Consider the following 24,953-nt stretch of genomic DNA (forward strand, 5'->3'; position numbering starts at 1 on the left):
TAGTATTTTTTCCCCACTTTTTTGTCTGATAGCTTCTACTCTTTTTCAATGTTGTGTTTTTGTTACAACATGTTTCACATTTTCCAAAACTGCAATGTTAGAAAAGTCCACACATTAAGTATCAATTTTACGGCATGGTCTAAAAATAGCACCGCCGCTTGACTGGCTAAGCCACGCCCCTCTGTGGAAACAATGAACGGCTAGTCCACAAGAGGCGAGCAAGTCCAAGATCAGCGGGTCGGATTCCTGCTGACTCAGCAGACTGCTTATGAGCTGAATGTAAAACAGGTGTTAAAGTTCAGCGTATGTATCGAGAACGTCGTCAGGATGCGCTGACGGGTTGGACTGACCTTGATCACAACACGAGCGCCGCCGCGTCTTATTGACCGGCGGCGTACGTCGATTCAGCCCCCTGACTAGGACCCGTTGGCCTTTAGACTCAATTGGAAAAACACATTTGAAAAACGCACAAAATGTCAGTCAGTCTTTGAGCAATGCTTCTGCGGCCAAAAAGAAAATCATTTCGCATGGAACCGAAGCTCAAGATCATAAAATGATTGGCGAAAGGAGAGACACCAACACCACCAAGGCTTCAGTCGGTCGACCGTGGTGACAATTATTAAAGACAAAGCCCATATTTTAGCGCATGTAAAGGGTTCTGTTCCGATGTCGGACACAATGATCACAAAACCAGGTTCTTTGATACTTGTTGAGATGGAGAGGATTGAGGACCAGGTTCCTTGGCGATAGCTAAGCGCACCCTCCCCTTCTTCTTCTTCTCCATCCTCCTCTCAGCAGTAATGCTAAGTACGTCATCTTGTTTATTTCAATGTATTTGTTTTTTTTTTTTTTTAATACAAAGTATTTTGACGTGAATTCTGACTTTAATGGTGCAATCCGACTCAAGTCGAAATTCGAGTTAAGTCGCGACTGTAGGATCGGATCTCAGTCGTTGACCGAGGACTCCCTGTAATCATAAACCACATACTATGATATGAAACAACTTTAAATATCACATCAAACTCATTTTACAACATTATCCTTACAGCTAGATGGCTTCAGGATGATTTCAGCAGAGAGAAAAAACACACGTCGCAAAGATTCGCAGTAACTAACGCAAACAACGGGGGCTGTTCCTTAGCTTTACTTGTGTGGTACTTAGTGGGGCAAGTAACAAGTTGCCCCAACAGATCTAGCAGATGGCACTGTTGGAAGCATAGATTTCATTTTTTATACTTCATAGAGGGCATCAAAAACAGAATTCTTCCGATTTGGTGTACAGTCAAAGTTCAACATGGTGGCGACCAAGCTCACGACTGTATTGCAGTAATTTCAAGAAGTGCAAGTTTGTAAGTACATCTGGCAGATGGGACCGCTTGGTAACTTATTTGTCTTCTTGTACAGTGTTGGTTTTACTTTTTACACAGTACAAGTACGTCATAATCCTGAAGAGGGTAAAAAAAAAAATGCACAAATTAAGGCGAAAGCTCGAGGCCTTTTTGTAAGAGGCTGCCGACTCATACGCGCCTTTTTGAGCTCCCACGAGGAGAGACCGTTTACTCCGCTATGAAATTATTTTATTTCCCAGGCGTCGTTGAATCATCTTAACTTAAATGGTTAAAACGCCACAAATGTAAGACCATTTTACAAATTAGTGAGTAAACCGACTGGCCGGTCGATTGGAAGAAGAAAACAAAATTCTCCCACCCAATATTATCAGGAATTTTTACATTTTTCTAATTACTCTTTACAAACATTTATAAACATTCTATTTATATATTATTTTATTAGAATAAAACCATCTTCTTGGATCATATCCCAATCATGATTTTGAACAATAGCCTGAACCTCTCCAGCAGTTTTGCCCAAACTCTGGCCCGCGGGCCGCAGTTTTGCTTTGTTTTTTTTAGCCCGCGGCAAGTTATGAATGCTATATACTGTTCACGGTTCTTAATTCCATAACCATTATTATTATTAAGTACAGTGTACTATGGCACGTAGAAGAAGCTCGAGATCTACTCTGTTGCACTGTTTCGTCAAACTATTTCAACACCAGATGGCGACAGACTTCGTGAGGCATTCGAAGACCGTCAGGAAATATGAAACACCTGTTTTCCAATGCACTCAATGACCCTCAGTAAAAAGTCAAGTCAGTAGAAAAGGCGGCACTGGCAAAAACAAGCCAGCAAGTGATTATTATTGATAGTAATGATAATAATAATAATAATTGTAAATTCATTTGACTACATTCATATAAAAACTTTTGAAAAACATAGCAATGTTAATTCGCCCCCTAGGCGTGATTGTGAGTGCAGCTGTTTGTCTCCGTGTGCCCTGCGATTGGCTGGCGACCAGTTCAGGGTGTAAACCCCGCCTCCTTCCCGTTGACAGCTGGGAGAGGCTCCAGCACTCCCCGCGACCCTCGTGAGGATAAGCGGATAAGAAAATGGATGGATGGGTGTTAATTTAGGATAATTTTCCGTGACTTAATTGCTGCAAGAATTTTATGATCATGACAAATTGGCAATACTGTCATAAATATAAAGTCCACCTCGAGCAATACATGATAAACATGATAATAAATAAAAATGAAAGCAAAAGTGAATGCCGTGTTTTTTTCCCCCCCCGCGTTTCCTGAATTGTGCAAATGAACCTGCACGGCAGCTGACTCACAAAGTCACATGAGATGTTCGCAAACAGAGAGGGGCGGCCCCTTTGGGCAAAATGGCTGCACTTCCTGGAACTCGGCCTGGAAGGATATCCAGGACATCCAGGGCGGGACAAGGCTTAGTTTCAAGGAGACGCCTTTGTGCTGTCACCGCTCACCCTTGAGAGTCCGGACTGGGAATTCACCACACACGTGTGCAAAAGTTTGCCGCTGGCTAATTTAAGCGCAGCAGTGCCAACAGGTCGTTGGCGATTCTGAAAAAAAGTGACCATGCGCTTGCGTCTAGCAGTTCGTTTCATTGAACCACAACTTGCCCGAAAGTCTGCTAGCTTAATGTGAAAACATATGCAACGGGAAATGCCATAAACGGACTAACTAAACTGGCATTGATTTCACGGTAATTAGAAACCTGAAAAAAAAACATCTATTTTCTGAGCTGCTTATCCTCACACGCCTCACAGGAGTCTTGGAACGTCGTATCCCAACAATCTTCGTCCAGGAGGCGGGGTACACCCTGAACTGCTTGCCAGCCAATCGCAGGGCACATCGAAACAAACAACCAGTCACACTCACAATCACACCTATGGGCAATTTAGAGTCTTCAATCAGCCTACTGCGGATGTTTTTTGGGAAGTGGGAGGAAACCGGAGCAAACCCACGCAGGCATAGGTGGAGAACATGTAAATGCCACACAGGTTGGACTGGGATTTGAACCTGGTCCTCAGAACTGCGAGGCAGACACGCTGACCATCAATTGCTGCAACTTAATTGCGACGGGCTTCCTCAATCCCATGTTCAGTATGTCTGCGTGTACTGTATTGTTTGTCGTTCTTTGTTCTGTACGTCGTACCCGGGCAGCGCCGTCTGCTGGAGAAAAATTCCTTGGGTGGGTTTTTTTCCCCACACTTGTCCAAATAAAGCTAATTCTGATTCTCATCATACAACATGGATCAATATGGAAGTCAACAAGTACCACCAGGATTTGAATTTGAAATGTAAAGTGATCGCACTTTCAAAAGTTGCTACAATTTGCTGTCTGAAATTGAACTGGGACAGTACGGTGGGGCAGCTGGTAAAGCGTTGGCCTCACAGTTCTGAGGACCCGGGTTCAATGCCGGTCCCGCCTGTGCGGAGTTTGCATGTTCTCCCCGTGCCTGCGTGGGGTTTTCACGGGCACTCCGGTTTCCTCCCACATCTCAGAAACATGCAACATTAATTGGACACTCCAAATTGCCCCTAGGTGCGATTGTGACTGTTTGTCTCGTTGTGCCCTGCGATTGGCTGGCAACCAGTTCAGGGTGTGGCCTGCCTCCTGCCCGTTGACAGCTGGGATAGGCCCCAGCACTCCCTGCAACCCTCGTGAGGATAAGCGGTGAAGAAAATGAATGGGTGGATGGAAATTCAACTGGCTCCAATTCGCTGTCTAAAATTCACCGTCTGTGCCACCAGGCAGGGTTATTTCAGGTCAGAACCAAACAGCCAGCCAATCGCAGTTACGCTTTCTTCGTATGTGACGTCACATGACTTAAGGAAGCATTACTGCAATTGGCTGGGTGTTTGGTTCTGACCTGAAGTAACCCTGCCTGGTGGCACAGGCGGTGAATTTTAGACAGCGAATTGTCGCCGGTTGAATTGTCCACATTGAAAAGTTACACTGAAATACAACAATTTAAAAATATGATCACTTTACATTTCGAATTCGAATCCTGTTTTTTTTTTTGTGGCATTTCAAATTCAAATCCCGGTGGCACTTATTGACTTCCATACTAGGGTCCAAGGTGGAACGGTTGCCTAATATAGTCATGGGGCCTTGTCGGTGCAGGTGGAGTTCCCATGCCCCGCCCACTTGGTCGGCGTAGGCGGTGACGTCACGTCGGCTCAGGTGAGGAAGCGATCTTGAAGCGCGGAGGCGGCCGACGAACTGCACAAAGCCGAAGTTCCTCTTTGGAAAGCACACGCAGAGAAAACTGCAGAGTCCTTTTTTTGCACAGCTGAGACTTACCTCATCGCACGAAACTACGTGAGTCTTCTCACTTGATCGTTTTTATTTGTATTTTTTTTTTTTTCAAACAACAACAATGTTTTTGTCGTTTGTATTCTGCCATTGTTTGAGACGCTGAACTACACATTCGTGCGGTACTTCATTCTGATTAGTTGTTGTTATTAGTTACAAATCAACATGTTGATTGTGCATCAAGGTTTCTAATCATATCTTTTTTTTAACGCTTGATAAACTATATGTTTACATTTTGTCTTTCCAAACACAAATGATTGCAAGTTATTTACACTCGGGATAGATTCAAATTAATCCCGGAAATGCAGTCACGCAGCGTGTAAGAAGTTTGGTGACATGCTTTTCAGTCCAATATACTGCACATTTATATTAAGTGCACATATGGTACACCAAAGTAATCAATACAAGCAAAAAACAATGCAAGAAAATAAAACATACGATTAAAATATATATATATTTTTAAATGTAAATGTCAAGAAAGTATACAAGCACACACAACAAGGTAGAAAGGACATAAAAAAACAATAATGTCCCAAAAAAAAAACATAGTCAAGAAAGTCTACAGACAGCAAATTATAATATTAATCGTTTTTGTTCTGTAAGTATGTATACTGCAGTCTTGCTAAATCTGAAGTTTATTAGTTAACTTAAATACATTTTTATACATCTCACGTGTGTGTATATTTTCTTCTAGTTGTCAAAAAAATATATATATCAGGTCAAGAAGATGCACCAAAAGATCCGAATACAGCAAAAGAAGCAACGGAAACTGAGGTCCCGGATTCGATCCTGGACCTGCCTGTGTGGAGTTTGCATGTTCTCCCCGTGCCTGTTTTGGTTTCCTCCGAGCACTCAGATTTCCTCCCACACATCCCAAAAACATGCACCATTAATTGGATACTATAAATTGCCCCGAGGTATGATTGTGATTCCGGCTGTTTGTGCCCTGCGATTGGCTGGCGACCAGTTCAGGGCGTACCTCGCCAGCTGGGATAGGCTCCAGCACTCCCCTTGTGAGGGTAAGCGGCTCATAAAATAGATGGATGTTTTTCAAGTGTACTCCACTAACAAATTCAAATCAAACTAAAACAAAATAAGAAAGAAAACATCCCTTGACATATCCATTTATTGATTATCATGCGAAAGCTGCGTTCTCTTCTGGCTTAGTCATTTCATGTCGCATGTTGGCACACAATGTGATAAAAAGATTTATTACTGAGCAACAACAACTCTCAAATGCAACACCGTGTTAGCTTCCTGTAACTGTGAGTCATTTACAGGACATGGAACTATAAAAGCCCCGAGAACTTTTATAGGAATTGTGGCAAAATTCTCGTCTTTCCTAAAACAAAATGAGTTGTACGTTACTTTTTTTTATTGACATCCATTAACTTGCACTTTATTTCTCGAATACACATTAATACGCAGTTAGTACAATATAGATGTTCTATAAATAAGCAAGGCAGCACGGTGGATCAGCTAGAAATTATTGGCCTCACAGTTCTGAGGTCCCTGGTTTGGTCAAGGACCCGCCTGTGTGGAGTTTGCATGTCCTCTCCGTGGCTGTCTGGGTTTTCTCCGGGCACTCCGGTTTCCTCCCACATCCCAAAAACATGCAACATTAATTGGACACTCTAAATTGCCCCAAGGTGTGATTGTGAGTGGGGCTGTTTGTCTCTATGTGCCCTGGGATTGGCTGGTAACCGGTTCAGGTTGTACCCTGCCTCATGCCCATTGACAGCTCGGATAGGCTCCAGTGCTCCCTGCGACCCTTGTGAGGATAAGTGGCGAAGAAAATGGGTGGATGGATAAATAAGCAACAAAACAACAACAAAAAAGACAACTAAAATGTTACTCGCTGGCCCAGTTTTCTTCATCCATCCATCTATTCACTTTGCCGCTTATCCTGATGAGGGGCGCCGGGAGTGCTGTCAGCTGTCAACGGGCAGGAGGCGGGGTACACCCTGAACCGGTTGCCAGCCAATCGCAGGCCACATGGAGACAAACATCCACTCTCACAATCACACCTACGGGCAATTTAGAGTGTCCAATTAATGTTGCATGTTTTTGGGATGCGGGAGGAAACCGGAGCGCCCGGAGGAAACCCACGCAGGCACGGGGAGAGCATGCAAACTCCACACAGGCAGGTCCAGGATCGAACCCGGGACCTCAGAACTGTGAGGCCAACGCTTTACCAGCTGACCCACCGTGCCGCCCTGTTTTCTCTGTCCTCTCGGAAAAACTATTATTGTAGCGTATTAGTGACAATCTTCTTCTGTTTAAACGTCAATTTCGACGTTTACATATTTGTGTGAAAAGTGTCTTTGTGTGTTCTGAAAAGCGCTAAATACAACTGATTATTTCTTGTGAAGATTATTGTTTTCCCGCCATTGCAGTTGTCGCACAATGGAAGCCCAGGCGGCCCAGCGATGGCCCAACAACAGTCCTGTGATTTCAGTGGCGCCCAACGACACGCGCCGTCTTCTGGAGGTTTACGTCAAACGCAGCCTCAGCCTCTGCGGCGAGTCGGCGGGAATAAGCCGAGCTGAACGTGAACTCAAGTGGGTGACCATCCCCAAAAGGCACAGGAGACATTCCAGCGACCCTTCCATTCACTTGGCCTTGGGCATGAGCGAAGACTCTCGGGTCCCGACGATCTCATCCGCCGACCCTCCCCCGGACAACCAGGTCAGGAAGGTGCCCAAGAAGAACAAAAAGCTCTCCTTGTGGAAGAACTTCCTGGATCTGTTCTCGCGGAAGAGCACTGAGGAGAAAGACGAGGAGCCCGCGTGTCCGGACGACCCTCCGGCAGCATCCGACAACGACTTGGACTTAGGTTCTGTGTGCCTGCCCGCCTCGACGCCGGCCTCCTCGACCAAAAAGTCCTTAAAGGGCTTGAAAAGAAGGTTCTCCAAGAGGCGTCTGTCCCTCATGAAATTCAACAAGCGAGAGGAGTTGAACGCGGAGGACATCACATCAATAGAAGGTATGATTTCAAAACCATATCTCTGTTGCGTTGGAAAAGTGATACTACTACTCACAAAAGAGTCGCGGATTTTGGGCTTTCAGCACCGATCTAAAATGAGCTAAAACCTGTTGAACACGTCCAACTATTCAATGTTTCAGGACAGTTCCACAAATGGCTGTTTTCTAGCAAGGATCTTAAACTTTAAAAACTAAATTAATAAATCACAGATGGTTGATTCATGGCAAAAGGTGGATAGACTGGCTCATTGTAAGTTCTGCCATCTTGTAAACAAGCGTTCAATTGTTCTGCCTGTCACCACAGGTCATTGGCATATTTGGATGAGCCGAGATAGATGATTTAGAGTCAATAAATAATAACTTTCAGACCAATCAATAGGATTATTTCCACTGGTTGTGAATTGATGTTTGGTCCGAAAACTGTGCATTGCCTTTACTAATATCCCGTTGTTAATTTGCAGCTGTGGTGAGCGTGGAACCGACCATCTCCTACTATGAGAAGGTGTCGGAGGAACTGGAGAGGATTCTCCACGAGGTCAAAGAAAACGAGGAGGCGGAGACAATGTCGGACGGTAAGGACGCCGTGTATCGTTGCGTTGTTTTTATGATGTTTGCTAGCGATTTTGGGCCTGGTGGCGGCGCAGTGGTTCCATGTTTTGTTTTGTATTCATCGTACCTTAACACTGGGGTCGCCAGCCCTGGGTCTAGTTTGTTTAGGTAGTTAGATACGTAGGTCGGTAACTGTTACTCATTTTCCCTCCCTCCAGAGGAAGTCATCAACCGGATCATTGATTTGACAAAGGAGCATGGAGACGCTATGGACAACAAGGTCAGTCGGTGCCTATTGCGCACGTTGTGACAAATCTGATTGTTTCACGTATTCGTCACGGACATGTGATGAAATTGAAATGTGGTTAAATCGGTAGGTTAGGTTAGGTGCGTTCGTAAGGAGGTAGGTCGGTACAAAGCCTAACCTAGCTAGCTACTGTAGCTAGATAGGTAGTTAGCTATCTAGCTAGCAACCAAAGACAGCATTGTAGTTAGCAGTGAAGAAAGTCCTCCGGATTTTCCCCCGGAATTCCGGATTTTCAAATTTTCATGAAAATTCCTCTGGAAAAATGAGGAAAAAAATGCCTAAAATGAATCCGGATAGTAGTCGACAATATTGAACAAACACGCGTTTGAGTTTTTCGTTTTGCTTTCACAAGCGTAGCCGTTTTGAGGCACTAACACTAGTAACGGTAACACGCCCACCCCCCGCGTTCTCATGACCTCGCCATATCTCGGGGATTTCGAAGTTTCGGCGAGAACGGAAGCCCCAAAGGGTGCACGTGCGCACACAAAAGGCCGATTAATCATTGATTGTCGAGTATTTGAATAGCGTTTTGTGTAAACTAATTCATGGGTGATCGGCCAGGTACGGTGCCAGTGCAATGTTTAAACAGGTAGACAGTCAAGCTGACATACGTGCAATAGATATATCAAAATATTAAAGGAAACTGATTTTACTATTAGTATTGCTCGATCTATATCTAAGAGAGTGAGCAATCTGGTCGAGTCTATCAGTACAACGCGACGTAACACGTTTGAGACTTCAACGTTAATAGTAATTACTACAGAGCAGCTTCTTTAACGTGTTTTGCTGTACGGTGTAGAAATTATAGGATATATTTTTGCGTATATTCTATATCAAGGGTCACCAACGGTGTGCCCGCGGGCGAATGGTAGCCCGCGAGGACCATATAAGGCGCCCGCAAGGTATGCTCTAAAAATACCATAGGCCATAAATTGTTACTATTATTTGTGCTGACTTGCTTACGTGAATTAAAATTTTAAAATACCTGTAATATCATATACTACAATAAATTTAAACAAAAATATTTTATGTACGTGTAATGAACTGAGTCTGAAATTTGCCGCAAACTGGTCACGTAGCCCTTCGTACGATCGGCGCTCATGAAGTAGCCCTCAGCCTCAAAAAGGTTGCTGACCCCTCTTGTATATCTATACTATAATATGAATAATGTGAGGAAAACAACAATTTTAGATGTATTTTTACAGAATAGTTCACTTAATTCATTTGTCTTGAGACAAGCTGGCATATATTAAGGACAAATGTGATTTTGTGCTATCCAGTGATAGGGGGCAAAAAAATCTGGGCTTGGCCCTTGGGGAACTTCTGCCCAAGTTTTTTGGGGTTCAGGACTTATAAATTTTACTTTTTATTTTTGTCTAAATTTTGTTCACAGATATCGCCAGAATTCACCACAGCCATTTTTTTTCAAGTCCTTAGCAGGACTTCGCACCTTCGGTGCTCACCTTTTTGTATTTTCATGAATTTTCAGGAAGGTCCACTTTCGTCTCCGAGTTCAGTACCAAGGTGGGTTATGTGGCAGTTGTTAAGTAGGTTAAATGGGTCGGTACTGCGGGTTGGAACGGTAGATTAGGTGAAACGGGGAGGTTACGTTGACGGGTAGGAAGGTATTCAGGCAGGTAATTGATCTCGGCAGGTGGTAAGATGAGGTTCAATAGTTTTGGCTAATGTTGTTAAATCGGTCAAACGTTGCGAATAAGCGGCTGTATCATAACTGAGGTGATAAGCCGTCACGAGCTTCAAAGTCCAAACTGCAACAGGCGTGCGTGTGCTGTTATTTACTCCGGCATCGTGCGTCAGTCACTGCCCCTTTTGCCAGTTTCGGGAAGATGCAGAACTGTTGACTTTAAAGATTTAGAAGTAATGGCCATCCCTTAAAAGAGATTAGCACGAATGCTAACGTCAAAGCAGTTTTATCCGAACTGAACCGCACGAAGAAGGAATTTACTTGATTGACGTTTCATCTTTTTTTGTTCTCGCTGGTTTTACACGCAGATTAAAGACAACGCCACCCTGAGCAACTTCTTCAAGGGGATGTCGTACTCGTCCTTCCGGAGCCTGGTGGACGACTACCTGGAGAACGAGGCGTCGCCCACGCTCGCCCAGCCCACCGTCCTGCCCACGGCGCCCGAGCTGGTCAAGCTGGCCTTCACGCTGGACATCACGGCCCGCGTCGCAGGCCTCTCCCGGCAAAACGTCGGCCACATCACCGGCCTGGGCAACCGCTACCTGCAAGACCGATTCGAGTACAAGCAAGTAAGACATTAGATTCATTTTTTTCAACATCAGTTTCCAAAGCTTTATTGAGCCAGGGCAGATGATATTTTACTCTGGAAAAATCTCACAGAACGCCACCAAGCAAAAATGTCACAAAAAGCAAAGGCGGCGTTCTCACGCATGTTTTTTTATTCACAATTTGCGAATGTATTTTTGGAACATATCTTCCATTATTCACTGGCCAAAAACCTCTCTGATATAAAAGTCCAATATTTTGGCCAGTAAACTATGTTGAAGTGAGGAGAAGTGCTTCATTTAATCAGGCCACAGCCTGATTTCATAGAGAAATATTGCTTTGTCACCATCTTCTGGCATTTATGAGCAATTATAAAAGGTTGAGGGTCCATTACGCAGATTATTTTCTCACCACTGTAATAATAATCAAATATCAATTTAGACACAGATGTGTTGACTCGCTGTGAAATCAGGTTCGTTTAATTGAAGATAAAGATATTATTCTGTTGTATAAATAAAAGGCAACAATGCCGAGAAAGAGTACCACAGATGCATTATTTGCCTTGATGATGCTTGTGGAAAAGTACAGAGAAGGTCAGAAGGAGCAACATTGTGGCTTTGTAGATCTAGAGAAAACCTATGACAGAGTACCAAGAGAGGAACTGTGGTACTGCATGCGCAAGTCCGGTGTGGCGGAGAAATGTGTTAGAATAGTACAAGACAAGTATGAGGGCAGCAGAACAGGAGTGAGATGTGCAGTAGGAGGAGGTGGGACTGCATCAGGGATCCGCGCTGAGCCCCTTCCTGATTGCGGTTGTAATGGATAGGCTGACAGACGAGGTTAGGCTCAAAGCCCCTTGGACCGTGATGTTCGCAGATGATAGTGTGATAAGCAGGGAGCAGGCGGAGGAAGAATTAGAAAGATGGAGGGATGGACTGGAAAGGAGAGGAAGTAAAACAGAATATATGTACGTGAATGAGAGGGGCGGAGGAGGAAGAGTGAAGAGATAGCGAGGGTGGACGACTTCAAATACTTGGGATCAACGATACAGAGCAATGGTGAGTGTGCTAAGGAAGTGAAGAAACTGGTCCAAGCAGGATGGAACAGTTGGCGGAAGGTGTCTGGTGTTCTATGTGACCGTAGAGTCTCTGCTCGGATGAAGGGCAAAGTCTAGAAAACAGTTGTGAGGCCGGCCATGATGTACGGATTAGAGACGGCGGCACTGAAGGAACAACAGGAAGCAGAACTCGAGGCAGGAGAAATGAAGATGTTGAGGTTCTCGCTTGGATAGGATTAGAAATGAGCTCATTAGAGGGACGGGCAAAGTTGGATGTTTTGGAGACAAGGTTCGAGAGAGCAGACTTTGATGGTTTGGACATGTCCAGAGGCGAGAGAGTGACTATATCGGTAGAAGGGTGCCGAGAATGGGAGCCGCCAGGCAAAAGAGCCAGAGGAAGACCAAAGACAAGGTTGACAGTTGGTGTGAGAGAGGAAGATGCACGAGATTGGCTTAGATGGAAAAAGATGACACGCCGTGGCGACCCCTAACGGGACAAGCTGAAAGGAAAAGAAGAAGAAGTATAATTTTCCTGTGATCTCTCATGGCACAGTCGTGAACTCTCACTGTTCAAAATGATTACGTATTTTTTTTAATTTTGTATCATTCTGCGCTCTCTTCCAGGCGTGTTCAGACCACCCCCAGTGACGGAGGAGGCAAATGGCGGAAACGTCTCCGGGAGTGACGTTAACCTGAGGACGTGATGCAAGTTTCCCGTTTGACTCGGGTTTTGATCTAATCAGGCCGGAAGGCCGGAAGAGCATCATTTGCTGGCACGGATGCTTTGGGAACATTCCTCAGTGAACTTCACCGCACCGCAGTTGCCGGATCTACTATGGATTCACGGTGCAAGGTTCTAGTGATACAATTCAAAATTTTTTTGTGCGTCTTGTGCCACGGTAAATAGGGGCCGAAAAAAAAAAAAAATGAATCTGGTCAAAATACACTCCATTAAAGTTGTCGCCAGATAAATAAGCTAAATAATTGCAGACAACGGCCAGTGGAGCGTACGTGAAACCTCATTTTGACCAATGGAGGAAAGAGTCAGTGCTGGCCAACATCGTGCTACGGTATGTCATTTTATATTTGTATTATTTATGTATTATTGTTTACTTTCATGGTGATGCTCATGCAGGTGTTTACGTGAAATTTGAGGATCTGCGTGTTGTTTCGTGTGCTTTGTGTATGTAAACACAGCCGTATATAGTGTACGAGACGCCTCTTTTAATATGTACATGGAGTACATGTAGTTTTGTTTTTCATCAAGGGAGCGTTATTAATGTGAAAATTAAAAAAAATACTGTATAATCACATAGTATTATGTACACATATTTACCCTTTCATTTCATTGATATATTTGTCTCAACACTAAATTTAGTACGATAGATAGCGACCACCAAATATTTTGGTGGTGGGAAAAAAAATGCTTTTAATATCTGTAAGGAGTGTTGAAAAAATTGCAATGTTGATTTAAATGTGATGCTTAAATGGGGGGAAAAAATACATTATTTTTTGGGAAAAGTGAAGTCGTAGATACTCGATTCACTTTCACGGGCCACAAAAATTACACGGTGAGCTAAATCTCACCCCACCGGGTCTTGAGTTTGACACTTATGCCCGAACTACATGTTTTAAAAAAATAAAATAAAATATGATACGGGTATTAAATCATAATTAAACCCATGGACCGGCAGTGCAAAAAGCTGTTTTCATGTCATAAATGTGATGTTTTATTGATTTATTGACAAAGAACGCAGTGTTTACAAACCATTTCACAACTTGGAAAGTGTGTTATTTATTAGAAGCGGAAATAAGATGTGACATCTTGAATTTATTGTGAATGCAGGCATTCATTTGCCAAATAAAAATGCTGAATCAACAAAAACTGGCCTTGTGTATTTTTTGTACGTACCGTAATTTCCGGCCTATAAGCCACGACATTTTTCCACACCCTGCAGTTTATGCGGTGATGCTCCTAATTTGGGCATTTTTTTTCTAATGGGCGCCAGCGGAAAAGGTAAGTGAGACCGGTGGAATATATGTGCCGAGGAAGTGACTTTTACCGGCCTGGCCCTGTTAGTGCTGCACTTGCGTGTTACTGTTGCGTCTCAGTGATTTTTAACCGGCCTTGTAAGCACGGCGCTTGTGTTAGTGTGCTGTTAGCGTTAGCACAGCGCTAGCGTTAGCATGGTGGCTCTAGCGTTAAACTCTCTGTGTACCGTCTTTGTTTGTAAATATCTTGTGTTTCAATGTGGGCACTTGTGGCTTTTACACAGCTGCGGCGTACGTATGTACCAAATAGTATTTCCTTTTCAAATGTACTGGGTGAGGCCCGGTAGGTGGGACAGATTAAGTTTATCGAATTAGCCTTGCACGGTAAACCAATGGTGGAAAGGCAAACAGGCGCCACACCTTTTGTCAACGTAATGCATACGTCTGACATACAGGCGGTTCGGAGGCATACAAAAAGTGCCACGGATATGCCAACGTGCCAAGTCCTACTGGAAAATTTGCCCTACGAATTGCCCAACGCGGAGCCTCGCCGCACCCCTTTTGGCACGGCACTGGCGTGTAATCAAGGCAGATGGAATGTGGCAACCCGTCATCAGCCAAGAGGAAGCGTGCGCTGATGGATCCCACCTGAGGAACAGGTTTCTCCCCGAGGCCAGCCAGCGCAAGGAAACGCCTTAAAGTCGTCCAATCGCACGGGATGCTGCTTTCTTCACGGAAACATATCTTCACTCGCGACGTGCGTGGAAACTGATCGACTGATTCTGACAAAACACCGCATGGAAAAAGATATTTGGAATCATCTCCCACCCACTGCTGTTCCATAAGCACCATTTTGTAGTGCTGTGAGAGTATGTAGCGAGTACAATTTATCCCCTCCGTTGGCGATTCTCCAAGTACCACTAGCGGTACACAAAAGAATCGCTAACTAAATACAGTTCGGTTGTATTTCACTTTTCACTACAACACGGTAGCACTTAATCAAGAACTGCTCGTTTTTAAACTTTTATCAAGGGTTAGGTTAGCAATGCATTTTATTCAGTCATTTAGCTCCAGATTTTTTAAAATACCATATCTCTGTGCAGTGTTAATGTTCAAACTGTGTGAAACACTTTCTCGTGCCATTGAATAAAGAATTGTCTGCAAAAATTTTGACTAATGTTGTAATTCTGCGACGCTTTTCTCACGCTTTTAACTATGCAGCTAATTTGTGCATTTTTTTTTAACAGCCGCAAGGGGGTACTTGAACGGAAAAGGTAAGAGTGAGACCGGTGGAATATATGTGTCGAGGAAGTCACTTTTACCGGCATCTATTTATTTATTTATTTTAACGGGCCCTGTTAGCGCTGTGCTAGCGTGTTGTTGCTTGTTTGTGCCGTGTCTCTGTGATTCTTATCGGTATGTATTTTTTTGTAACTGGCCCTGTTAGCGCTGCGCTAGCATTTTGCTGCAGTGTTACTGCCGTGTCTCTGTGATTCTTAACGGTATGTATTTTTCTAACTGACACTGTTAGCGCTGCACTAGAGTTAGTTAGTGATTCTTACGGTATGATTTTTTTTAACCGGCCCTGTTAGCGTTAGCGTCACGCTAGCATGTTACTTCTGTGTTACTGCCGTGTCTCGGTGATTTAGGTATGTTTTTTTTTTTTTTTTAACCAGCTCTGTTATTGCTGTGCTACTGTGTAGCTGCTGCGGCTGTTTTTTTTTTTTTTTATATACCGGTATGTTGTTTGTTTAACAGCCCTGTTTGTGCTACTGTGTTGTTGCAATGTTAAGCTAAACTAAGGTATTAAAACTTTGAAAACTCTTTCTGTGTACCGTCTTTGTAAATATCTCAATGTTTCAATGTGGAGGCCAGTAACTATGGCAATCTCATTTCTTTTTATGAACACTTGGGCCTACAGCACAACTGTATTTTAACATTGGTTATGACTGTGGTACATTTGGAGCTCTAAATCTAGATTTGTCATTCTATTCTATTCTAGACATTTATGTACGTCGTTTTTGGGCCACACTCAATGGAAACACGAGACGATGACGTCACCGTTTTCATCCCAGCAGTGGCTTTCTCATGAAAGCTGTGAAACGGGAAGTGCAAAAAATTACAGCAGCGATGCCTTTGTGACATCAGTGTGTCGTTGGGCAGAGGAGATGTGGGCTAACTTCCTGTCCGAAAAAAAAAAAAAGAGTTACATAACATACATTATCATAGTTATATTAATTATAATAATCAGTTACTGAAAAATATCTTAGTAGTAAAATCTAGAGTGTGTGTATTTTGTAAACTGGACGCACACAATGATGTTATTTTGACAGTTTTCTGCATTGACTGAAATATGTGCCAGGAAGGAATTGCATTTGAATTATTTATATTACAATTTCAACGCCTAAACTTCAATAATTGGATTCAAAAAAACTGAATTTGATTGAGAAAATTTGCATTATTTTGAAACTGCATTTTAACAACTGAATCTAAATACGTAGTATCATTTGAAATGGAATTTAAACAGAGTATAGAGTAAACGGAGTACTGCACAACCAGTGGTAGTATACTCCCCCTCACGGGTTAGTCTTGGTACTACAGCAGCGATTTTGCTCTGTTTCTAAATACAATAAATATATTGTTTACATTGAAGGGCCAAAATTGAGAAAAAGGCAAACTTTGAGTCTCACTAAATTTTAATTTTATAGTATTTTCATGAAATGTATATTAAATTTGGTTACCTTAAGTGAGTTTTGAAATTCGAACCAACTTTTTAATCATATGGAATGGGAAAATACATCATTTACATTTAAATTGCGCATAAGAGCCTCACATTCACTCTCAAGGTGATTGGACTTCAGTTCCAAACTAATAAATTCCATTTTGCATTATCTTGTACAGATTCAGTTTTTAAATGCAATGTGTCAAATGAAAACAGAAACATCTTTTTATAAATTGTCTCCTGTGACGTTTCTTATTAGTTTATATGGGGTACAGCGTGATGTCATGGCAATCCTTTTATGTGTATTTCCAATTTAGCTTCAAAAGAGTACACAACAACCAAAAACCAGGAAAGTTTTTAGCACCACCCTTAAAAGACAAAACCGGTATAGGATTATTTTGTGGCGTGGGGTGCGACTCAATAGTGGCACCATACTGCCACTCACAGGTCAGTTTTGGTACAGCACATGTTGGCTACATATGAAAATACACATTGGGTGCAATATCAGTTTGAAAAATTAACTTTAGCAGTCATTTTGGTGTTGCCCGAGGGTGTCGTTTAATCCACAGATCACGCGACTAATCCCTGAAAAGAGGTTGAGGGATTTTCTGTGTATGCTGCACTAATTTCCATAACTCCTGGTAGTTATGGAAGTTTGTTAGTAGACAGTGCATACATTTCATATTTGTACAGTTGCTTCAATTACCTGAACCAGAAGAAAGTGCTTCGATATATTTTGTCAAATATGGAATTTAGTTGTGCATAAACCCTTGCTCATATTTTTGAGTGGGATGTCATCGTGATATTACAGTGCATTTTTTGTTTCAGGTGAGTGGAAGGAAGGGGACCAAAAAAGGGGCAAAAAAAAAAAGTATTCTGTGTAAACCTTTTACTTTTTTTTATTGCTTTTTAGAAACTAAGGCAGATTAATCGAAGAGTCCGAAGCCCATGTCTTCATCCGACTCTTCCGATTCTTCCTTCTCCTCCTTTTTCTCTTCCGCTGAAAAACAAGTTGGACAGAATTATTTTATATATCTGTGTGCTTCCCCAAAACACAGTCATTTCCGGCCTATAAACCGCAACTTTTTTCACGCGTTTTCAACCTTGCATTTTATGTGGTGATGTGTGGTGATTTGTGTGTTTTTTTTTCTAACAGCCGCAAGGGGGCACTCGAGCTGAAAAGGTAAGAGTGAGACCGGTGGAATATATGTGCCCAGGAAGTAACTTTTACCGGTACGTCTTTTTTTTAACCGGCCCGGTTAGCGTTGTGCTAGTCTTATCGCTGTGCTAGCGCCGTGTCTATGTGATTTTCACCGGTATGTTTTCTTTAACTGGCCCTGCTAGCACTGCGCTAGCATTAGCGCCATGCTAGCGTGTTGCTGTCGTGTTACTGCCGCATCTCAGTAATGTATGTTTTTTTAACTAGCTCTGTTAGTGCGGTACTACCATGTTGCTACTGTGTAGCTGCCATGGCTGCATTTTTTTTTTTTTACCAGGCCTGTTCGTGCTACCGTGTTGTTTCTATGTTGAGCTAAGATACGGTTTTAAAACTTTGAAAACTCTTTCTGTGTACCATCTTTCTTTGTAAATATCTCATATTTCAATGTGGGCACTTGCGACTTTTACACAGGTGCGGCTTATGTATGTACCAAATGATATTTCCTTTACAAATGTACTGGGTGAGGCTTGTAACCAGGTGCACTCTGTAGGCTGGAAATTATGCTAATTTCAAAGTATAACTAATAAGGACTTACCAGCAGCAGGCGCAGCCCCAGCGCTGGCAGGCTTGCCTGATGCCGCAGGAGCTGCCACAGCGCCACCTGCTGGTACGGAGGTTAACTTCGAGAGGCCTGTGAGGAAAAGAGATTTTGTAGCATTTCCCGGCGTGGCATTTTATAATCCTCTTCATATACATACAAACATATACCTGAATTCATAACGTCATTGATGTTTTTCCCTTGCAGCTCACTAATGACCTGCACAGAGATACAGCTGAGTTACGTGCATTTAAGAGTTTAGATCAGGTCAAATTAAGTGCACCTGTAAAGATCTTCATGAATTTCCACCCAAAAGCAAAAACATCTCAGAATTTTGCAAGTAGCGTGTACGGGAAGATAAATTACATACCTTTTTTAAGCGTTCATCATCAGTCTCGATCCCCACGCTCCCCAAAATGGCCTTGATGTCCTTGGCCGAGGGGCTGCTGTTCCCACCGAGGACAGCCAACAGGTAAGCGGCCACGTAACGCATTCTATAGACAGCACACACATTACAAGTGAATTGATATTTCCTTAAAAAATACACACGCAACACAATAGTGTACTTTGAATGCCAATCAGAAGTCACATCCAACTATCTTAACAGTTCATACTTGACTTTTTGAAAAAATTTCGCCGGGTAAAAACTCTGATGTTATCAACCATTAATAATACAAAATGTGTCGTTGATTTTACAGCGGAAACAAATGATAAAACTTAAAAGTGTGACTCTCGTGTTTAAATAGACATATATTTTATTTTTAGTAATTGAAAATATTACGATTGCATAAAATAGGAAGCAAAAAAGTTTATTAAATGAGACAAGCAGTGCTTTTTACGGCCTACCATGAGGCACTATCGTAATAAACAATATGTTACAGTACAAATCTTGCAATAAGACCAATTATTACTTAATTGCTTTATACTATTTTACTAGAAGTATTACTGAATGTGGGCGCTATCGCATGAAAACAGAATTAATCAAATAATGTCAGCGGACATTTTGAATCGAAAATTAGCCTAGCCTGGCTAACGTTAGCAGGCGCCTTCAACTGCATTTCTACGCTCTGCGGAAGTGGACCTTATTTACTGTTGATCGTATTTGCTGTAAATTATGTATTACGTTGTAAAAAAAAAAAAGGAAAAACATCCATATTTAAGATGGTCGAAAGGCAGCATGGCGGCGGACTGCCTTCCACCGTCCACCATTAACGTCACAACACAAGGCAATCTTGACAATTTATTTATTAACTGTGAGAAGGAGGTATAACCTGTTTGCTCTCGCCTACCCTATTATGAACATACGGAGCGAAAATTTGACAAAAAATGTTATTTTTACTCACTTTAAGTCTGAATAGACACGAAACGTCGGTCACGCTCTGAAATCCGAAAGAGAGAGAGAGGAAGGGGCGTGTCACAAAGATGCAGCTCAGGATACTGTGATATAATTGGTGTGTTTAGATGTCAGTCATTACGTCATCTCTTAAAGCCGACGTCACTTCCGTGTTAGCAATGTCGGTAATACGCATGCGCTATGGACACGCTTGTCGTAAGTTGAACTATAATTGTAACTTTTGAAAAATGTGTTTTCATTCCTAAAACCCTCATTGTACAACTATAGGAATTTATTCTTACATGAGTTTATTTATGGCATAGATTTATAGAGGTGGCTATTGGATAATTTCACACCGCTGTACAATCAAATGTAATAAGATCCAGTTCGAGATGTGTCACAAATTCGGTGCATTAGAGATGTATGAATTAATTCATGTTTGTTAAACATACTCGTTTTAAAAAGACTGGTAAATATAAGTGTACTGTTACACCTTCGAAAGTAGAGGCGTACAGGCCCTGAAATTATTATTTTTATTCATTTTAACTGGCAATTTTATTTAAAAAATAAAAATTGGCACAACACACTCAAAAAATAGTTGCCCACTCATATTGTATATTAATTTATATTTCACTCAGAGAGCAGAAGACAAAAAAAACAACACATAGAGCCAGGTAGCATTGGCCCAACATATACAACAACATCAAACAATTATTTTAAATATGGCCAATATTTGCTTCTCCAAACTTGTTGCAGTCTTCGCTTACACTCCCTGGTTCACGTTCCTCAATCAAGGTAGTACTTTGACCCCCTTCAATTTGTGTCTGTTTTTATATCATCAAATGTAGAGGTTGAATAAAGTAAGCCGCCCATTTTTAGAAAGCAAGGAGTAGAAAAATACTTGCGTAAAAAGTGTGGTAACAAAGTACATTTACTTTCTAGTTCCTGAAAGTACACGCTGATCCATTTTGTGGAGAATGGTATATATTTATTTCCCTTAAATAACAAGCAGGAATATAATTAATTTCACATTTGTGTGGTGCAAAAATAATTTGCAGGTTATTTAACAGAAAAAATAAACTAGATGTAATTCAGAGTCCTAGATAAATAAACTAGATGTAATTCAGAGTTCAGCCAACTCCTCGTTTCCCTCCTGACCGTAGAGCCAGTCAAAGAAGAAGACCGCGGCGTCTGACGCAAACTCCACAATCTTCCTCGCGTTGGTCACGTACCATATTTTGTACACACACTCGGCCAGCAGCACGAGCAGGAAGACGACCAGGAAGCCGAAGAAGAAGCGATCCACGTAGTAGTTGGCCTTCTCTCTCGAGCTCCACTGCCCCCACGGGCGCCCCCGCCGGGCTTCGTTGTATTTGCTGAAGTGCAATAACGCCGCTTCCGCTTCGTCCACGTCCGACTCGGGAGCTTCCACTTCCTGGCCGCCGCCGGGTCCGTGCGTGTTAGCCATTGCGCTGACCATTTAATGATGAACTTTCTTGTTTGATAACAACAATGAAAGCTTGTTAGGGGAGTGGGGATCTTGTAATTTCATAAAAAGGATGCTAGTACCTGAATGAAGACGCAAAGAAGAGCTAAAGCAGAGGTTAGGTCACTTCTACACTGAGTGGTGTTAGGAGACCGTCGCAGAGGCGATAAATGGAAAGCACTAAGAGGGCGGCTGAGGATTAGAACACACTCAGCAGTTTTGAAATCTCTCATCAAGGATGAAGGCGGCAGATGGTGACGCTGTATAAGCAGCGGTGTCAACGCTACGGTTCATAGAGGCAATATTCAATCAATCGAAAAGGGTTGGTAGGAGGGCCGTCCCAAAAAATGTGGATCATGATTTCAAATTTGGCTTTGACGCAAAAGCGTGCTGTGATTAATCATTTTTGTTTCAAACATGGGTTAGGGGAGGGGTGCCCAGACTTTTTTTTTCCCCGAGATCTACTTTTCAAGCAGTCAGCCTCTCGTAATGCTCCCCAAACCGTTTTAAGGTTAATATTATGTTCCGTCCTATATTTAAAATACAGAATTAGCTTTTTGTGCACTGTATTTATTGTCTGTGCTTTCATCCTGGATCAGGCTGTGCCAAGGTGTTACTAGTGTGCCTCACTTGGTGCCATCTACACGCTGCAGACCTTGTGGCAAGTCCGCATCTACTTTCTGGGTGAGCGCCGGAACGCTGCCCGGAAATGGGCTGGCCCTGACGCCGCCGCGGCACGCCACGCAGCCCCGCGCAACCTCCAGTAGCGTGACCCGGAACCGCTTGATCCGGAATGCGTACACCAGCGGGTTGAGTGCCGAGTTGATGTGCGACATGAAGATGCCAGCGTAGACGGCCATCTTGGGCGTGGCGCGGTCCGGGTGGAAGAAGTCAACGCAGTTGATTATGTGAAGCGGCAGCCAGCACACCGCAAAGAGCAAAACCACCAACGCCAGGGACTTGGCTAGCTTCAGTTCCCTCCGGTAGTAGCGCTCTCCGTCCGATGTGGCCTCGGCCCGCCGGTTGAGCTGCCGGCGGATGACGCGGAAAATCTCGGCATACAGCGCAATCATGACAGCAAGGGGCGCCACCACCCAGCCGAAGAAGTTGAAGTAGACCATGTAGTCCATCCGCATGACGGCCGTGAACTCGCACACCATGTAGTCGGAGCCGCTCAGGTTGCCCAGCACGTGCCGGTTGTTCCAGCCCGCCATCGGCACCAGGCCCGCCAGGAAGGAGAGCACCCAGCACACGCACACGGCCACGTACGCACGCCTCTGCGTCACGATGGTGCTGTACCTTTTGGAATCACAGTCCGGAATAAATGAAACCATCAAGTCAGATGTGCGGGAATTTAACAAGACAGCAGCTTCCGCCTTATTACAGACTCCCGCCTGTGTCAGACATTTTAATTTTGCTGAAAGCCTCCGATGTTGACCGCATTGATCGGCCAATGGATATACGGTGCGATGGAAGTCGTAAACAACAGGAGTCACACTCCTCTCGACCGACCATCTTTTCACAATGAGCTGATGTTTGCTTTTGTGATCTCAAATGTTCCGCTGAAGCAGATGAAATGAGGTTGAGCCTTAAGACCACTAAATCTGACAAAAGAGCAAGGGTCCTCCAAATCCCCGACTCTGAGCGAAAGGAAGAACAGGGTTTAAAGATTGGGTTAAGGTTTCAAATTAGAGTCAATGGGTACATTAGGGATTTAAGGTCGGTTTCCAATGAGGTTTCAATACAGGACTAGCTTTCAAAAATATTTTTTTCAGGCAGGGGTTATAGTTTAAGATTTGTGTTTGGAATTGTTTAAACCCATTTACAGGGTTTCAAATAAGAGTTTAAAATCAAGATTTGGGTTTCAAACCAGGGATTGAGTGTCAAATCAGCGTTTCAAGACATGGGGGCCTATTTTCGGGAATGTCTTGAAAACCATGGTGGCGCACCTACGTGCCAGAGGCGGGTTAGGGTGGTGTCAGTTATTTAATTGACCTGTGGAAGCTAACCGATCTAAAAGAGCGAGGCCGCTTTGGGAGTCCCCACAGCTAACTCCAATCATGTCCAATCAAAGTGGCTTCTCTCAGTCCCTTTAAATGCAGTGCTCTAGCACGCCACTGAGTGCAGACAACAAATTTCTTCCCCAAAATAAACTAATCTGCTCAAGTCCGAGAGGTGGAAGCCCGTGAAGTATGTTTATACAGAACTGCAACCAGACGTCCACGGACTAAACTGGTAATTTGACACCATCTCACACCCCTGATCGGTCGTGTGTCCCCTAATGCACTCTTATTTTTAGACCGACTTTCTGCCACCAAATTGTCACTCTGCAACGTGCTTGTCCAAGGAGACATCTTTGCTGCACATGAATGCTTAGCTAGGTCCAGACCGGTCTGCTAAACTAAATACGGAACGAGCCTTGAGTATGCATAAAAATCAGGCTGCTGTGTATCCGTCATTTATGACGATGAATCATAGTGGCTATGATTTCAAAGGGGAGATGCAAGCCGGGGTTTCAAACTAGGTTTGCGGTTTCAAACTTGGGTTACGGTTTGTTTGGCTGTCAAGACAGGGTTGGTGTTTCAAATGAAGGTTTCAGTACCTGGTTTGAAATTTTGGTGACCGAGTCAGGGTTTTCACAAGTGGCTTACAGTCTCAAGTTGGGTTCTAAAGCCTGGGTTAGGTTTCAAGATAAGGTTGGAGTTCAGAGGTATCTAGTCGACGCAACAACAGGAGACCAGAGGACTTAATTGGAAATCAAAATCACAGAAGAACAAAACGTCATTTTTCACCTCGTGGGTATCTTGACCCTCAGATAGCGGTCGACGGCGATGGCGAGCAGCGACAAGATGGAACCCTGCGTGATGATCACCAGCAGGCAGGACAGGAACAGGCACGTGTAGAACTGCGTACTGATCCCCAGGCTGATAGTGATGGCCAGCGGGATCACCAGGACGCCCACCGCGATGTCGGCCGCCGCCAGCGACACGATGAAGCAGAAGGTGGTGTTCCGCAGGGCCCGGTTCACGCAAACCACCAGCACCACCAGCACGTTACCCACCACCGAAGCCAGGGCGATGGCCGCCTCCACGGAGATGTACACCGTGTCCGCGTGCTCCCGTACCTTCACCCGCGCAGACACAGACATGGTTCGCCCCCTATGGATGCCAATGAGTCAAACTTCTGCTTTCCTTCTTTTTACCGTCCATCGTGTCCTTCCTGAGATGTTGGAGATCCTGAATGAAGGCTGCACAGAGTCTGCTGAGGATCACTAGGCTCTCTCTCTCGCTCTCTCTCTCTCTCTCTCTCTCTCGCTCTCTCTACTCTGTGAATGGAGTCCAGTGATTGAGGGCAGGGACGCTGTTTTCTGCAGTAGTAGTAAGAATTTATTGTGTGTGCCTGTGTTTTTTCAAAGGATGTGGCCTCGGTGTAATTATGGGAAGGATGCTTTTTGGCAAGGCTTTTTGAATATAACTTTTAATTGGAGATGGGTGCATTAGTTCTGATTGCTGCTCGGGTACGCGGCACGATAAAGCACGTGCGGCAAGGTCAAGAAATTTGTCATCATAAAAAAAAAAAAATGTTTGGGTTTACCGATACATTGATCAGCGAATAGTAAACTTTTCAAAGAGGATGCAAAGAGATCAGATTGCCATCGTCGTTGGTGATGGTGGAGGAAGTTAACAGCTGATCAACACTGATTAACAGCTAACGCCGAGCTGCTCAATCTAAGCTACAAGAAGTGCCACGCTAAAGACAGAAAAATTTACAAGTAGTGCTCCAACTAATAATTATTTTATCTATTAAGACATGTACTGTATTATTTTCCAAT

At 43.4% G+C, this 24,953-nt stretch overlaps 4 protein-coding genes across 4 annotated transcripts in view; 2 read left to right on the forward strand and 2 right to left on the reverse strand.

Moving 5' to 3' along the window:
- Window positions 1–4,496: 4,496 nt before the first annotated feature.
- LOC133508078 (uncharacterized) lies at window positions 4,497–13,702 on the forward strand. The gene is made up of 6 exons (XM_061833788.1): window positions 4,497–4,688; window positions 7,079–7,668; window positions 8,129–8,239; window positions 8,435–8,496; window positions 10,537–10,797; window positions 12,456–13,702. Exons 2-6 carry the CDS (start codon window positions 7,089–7,091, stop codon window positions 12,477–12,479), a joined length of 1,038 nt encoding a protein of 345 aa, XP_061689772.1. The 5' UTR covers window positions 4,497–4,688; window positions 7,079–7,088; the 3' UTR covers window positions 12,480–13,702.
- Window positions 13,703–17,419: 3,717 nt separating this feature from the next.
- Window positions 17,420–19,770, reverse strand: rplp2 (ribosomal protein, large P2). Its single transcript, XM_061832667.1, has 5 exons — window positions 19,646–19,770; window positions 18,673–18,796; window positions 18,473–18,521; window positions 18,300–18,395; window positions 17,420–17,545 (listed from the first exon to the last, which is right to left on the reverse strand). The coding sequence occupies exons 2-5, from the start codon at window positions 18,793–18,795 to the stop codon at window positions 17,472–17,474; spliced, it is 342 nt and encodes a 113-aa protein (XP_061688651.1). The 5' UTR covers window position 18,796; window positions 19,646–19,770; the 3' UTR covers window positions 17,420–17,471.
- Window positions 19,771–19,785: 15 nt separating this feature from the next.
- LOC133507376 (tubby-related protein 1-like) overlaps window positions 19,786–24,953 on the forward strand; it is a 45,037-nt gene continuing 39,869 nt past the window's right edge. The window contains exon 1 of the mRNA XM_061832332.1: window positions 19,786–19,851. Coding sequence (XP_061688316.1) covers window positions 19,837–19,851 — 15 coding nt within the window. The 5' untranslated portion in view covers window positions 19,786–19,836. The remainder of the gene's footprint in view (window positions 19,852–24,953) is intronic.
- Window positions 21,727–24,269, reverse strand: LOC133507541 (adenosine receptor A1). The gene is made up of 2 exons (XM_061832669.1): window positions 23,914–24,269; window positions 21,727–22,420 (listed from the first exon to the last, which is right to left on the reverse strand). Exons 1-2 carry the CDS (start codon window positions 24,267–24,269, stop codon window positions 21,748–21,750), a joined length of 1,029 nt encoding a protein of 342 aa, XP_061688653.1. The 3' UTR covers window positions 21,727–21,747.

Source organism: Syngnathoides biaculeatus, chromosome 10 (genome assembly GCF_019802595.1).
Source record: "Syngnathoides biaculeatus isolate LvHL_M chromosome 10, ASM1980259v1, whole genome shotgun sequence".
In the NCBI taxonomy this organism is placed as follows: domain Eukaryota; kingdom Metazoa; phylum Chordata; class Actinopteri; order Syngnathiformes; family Syngnathidae; genus Syngnathoides; species Syngnathoides biaculeatus.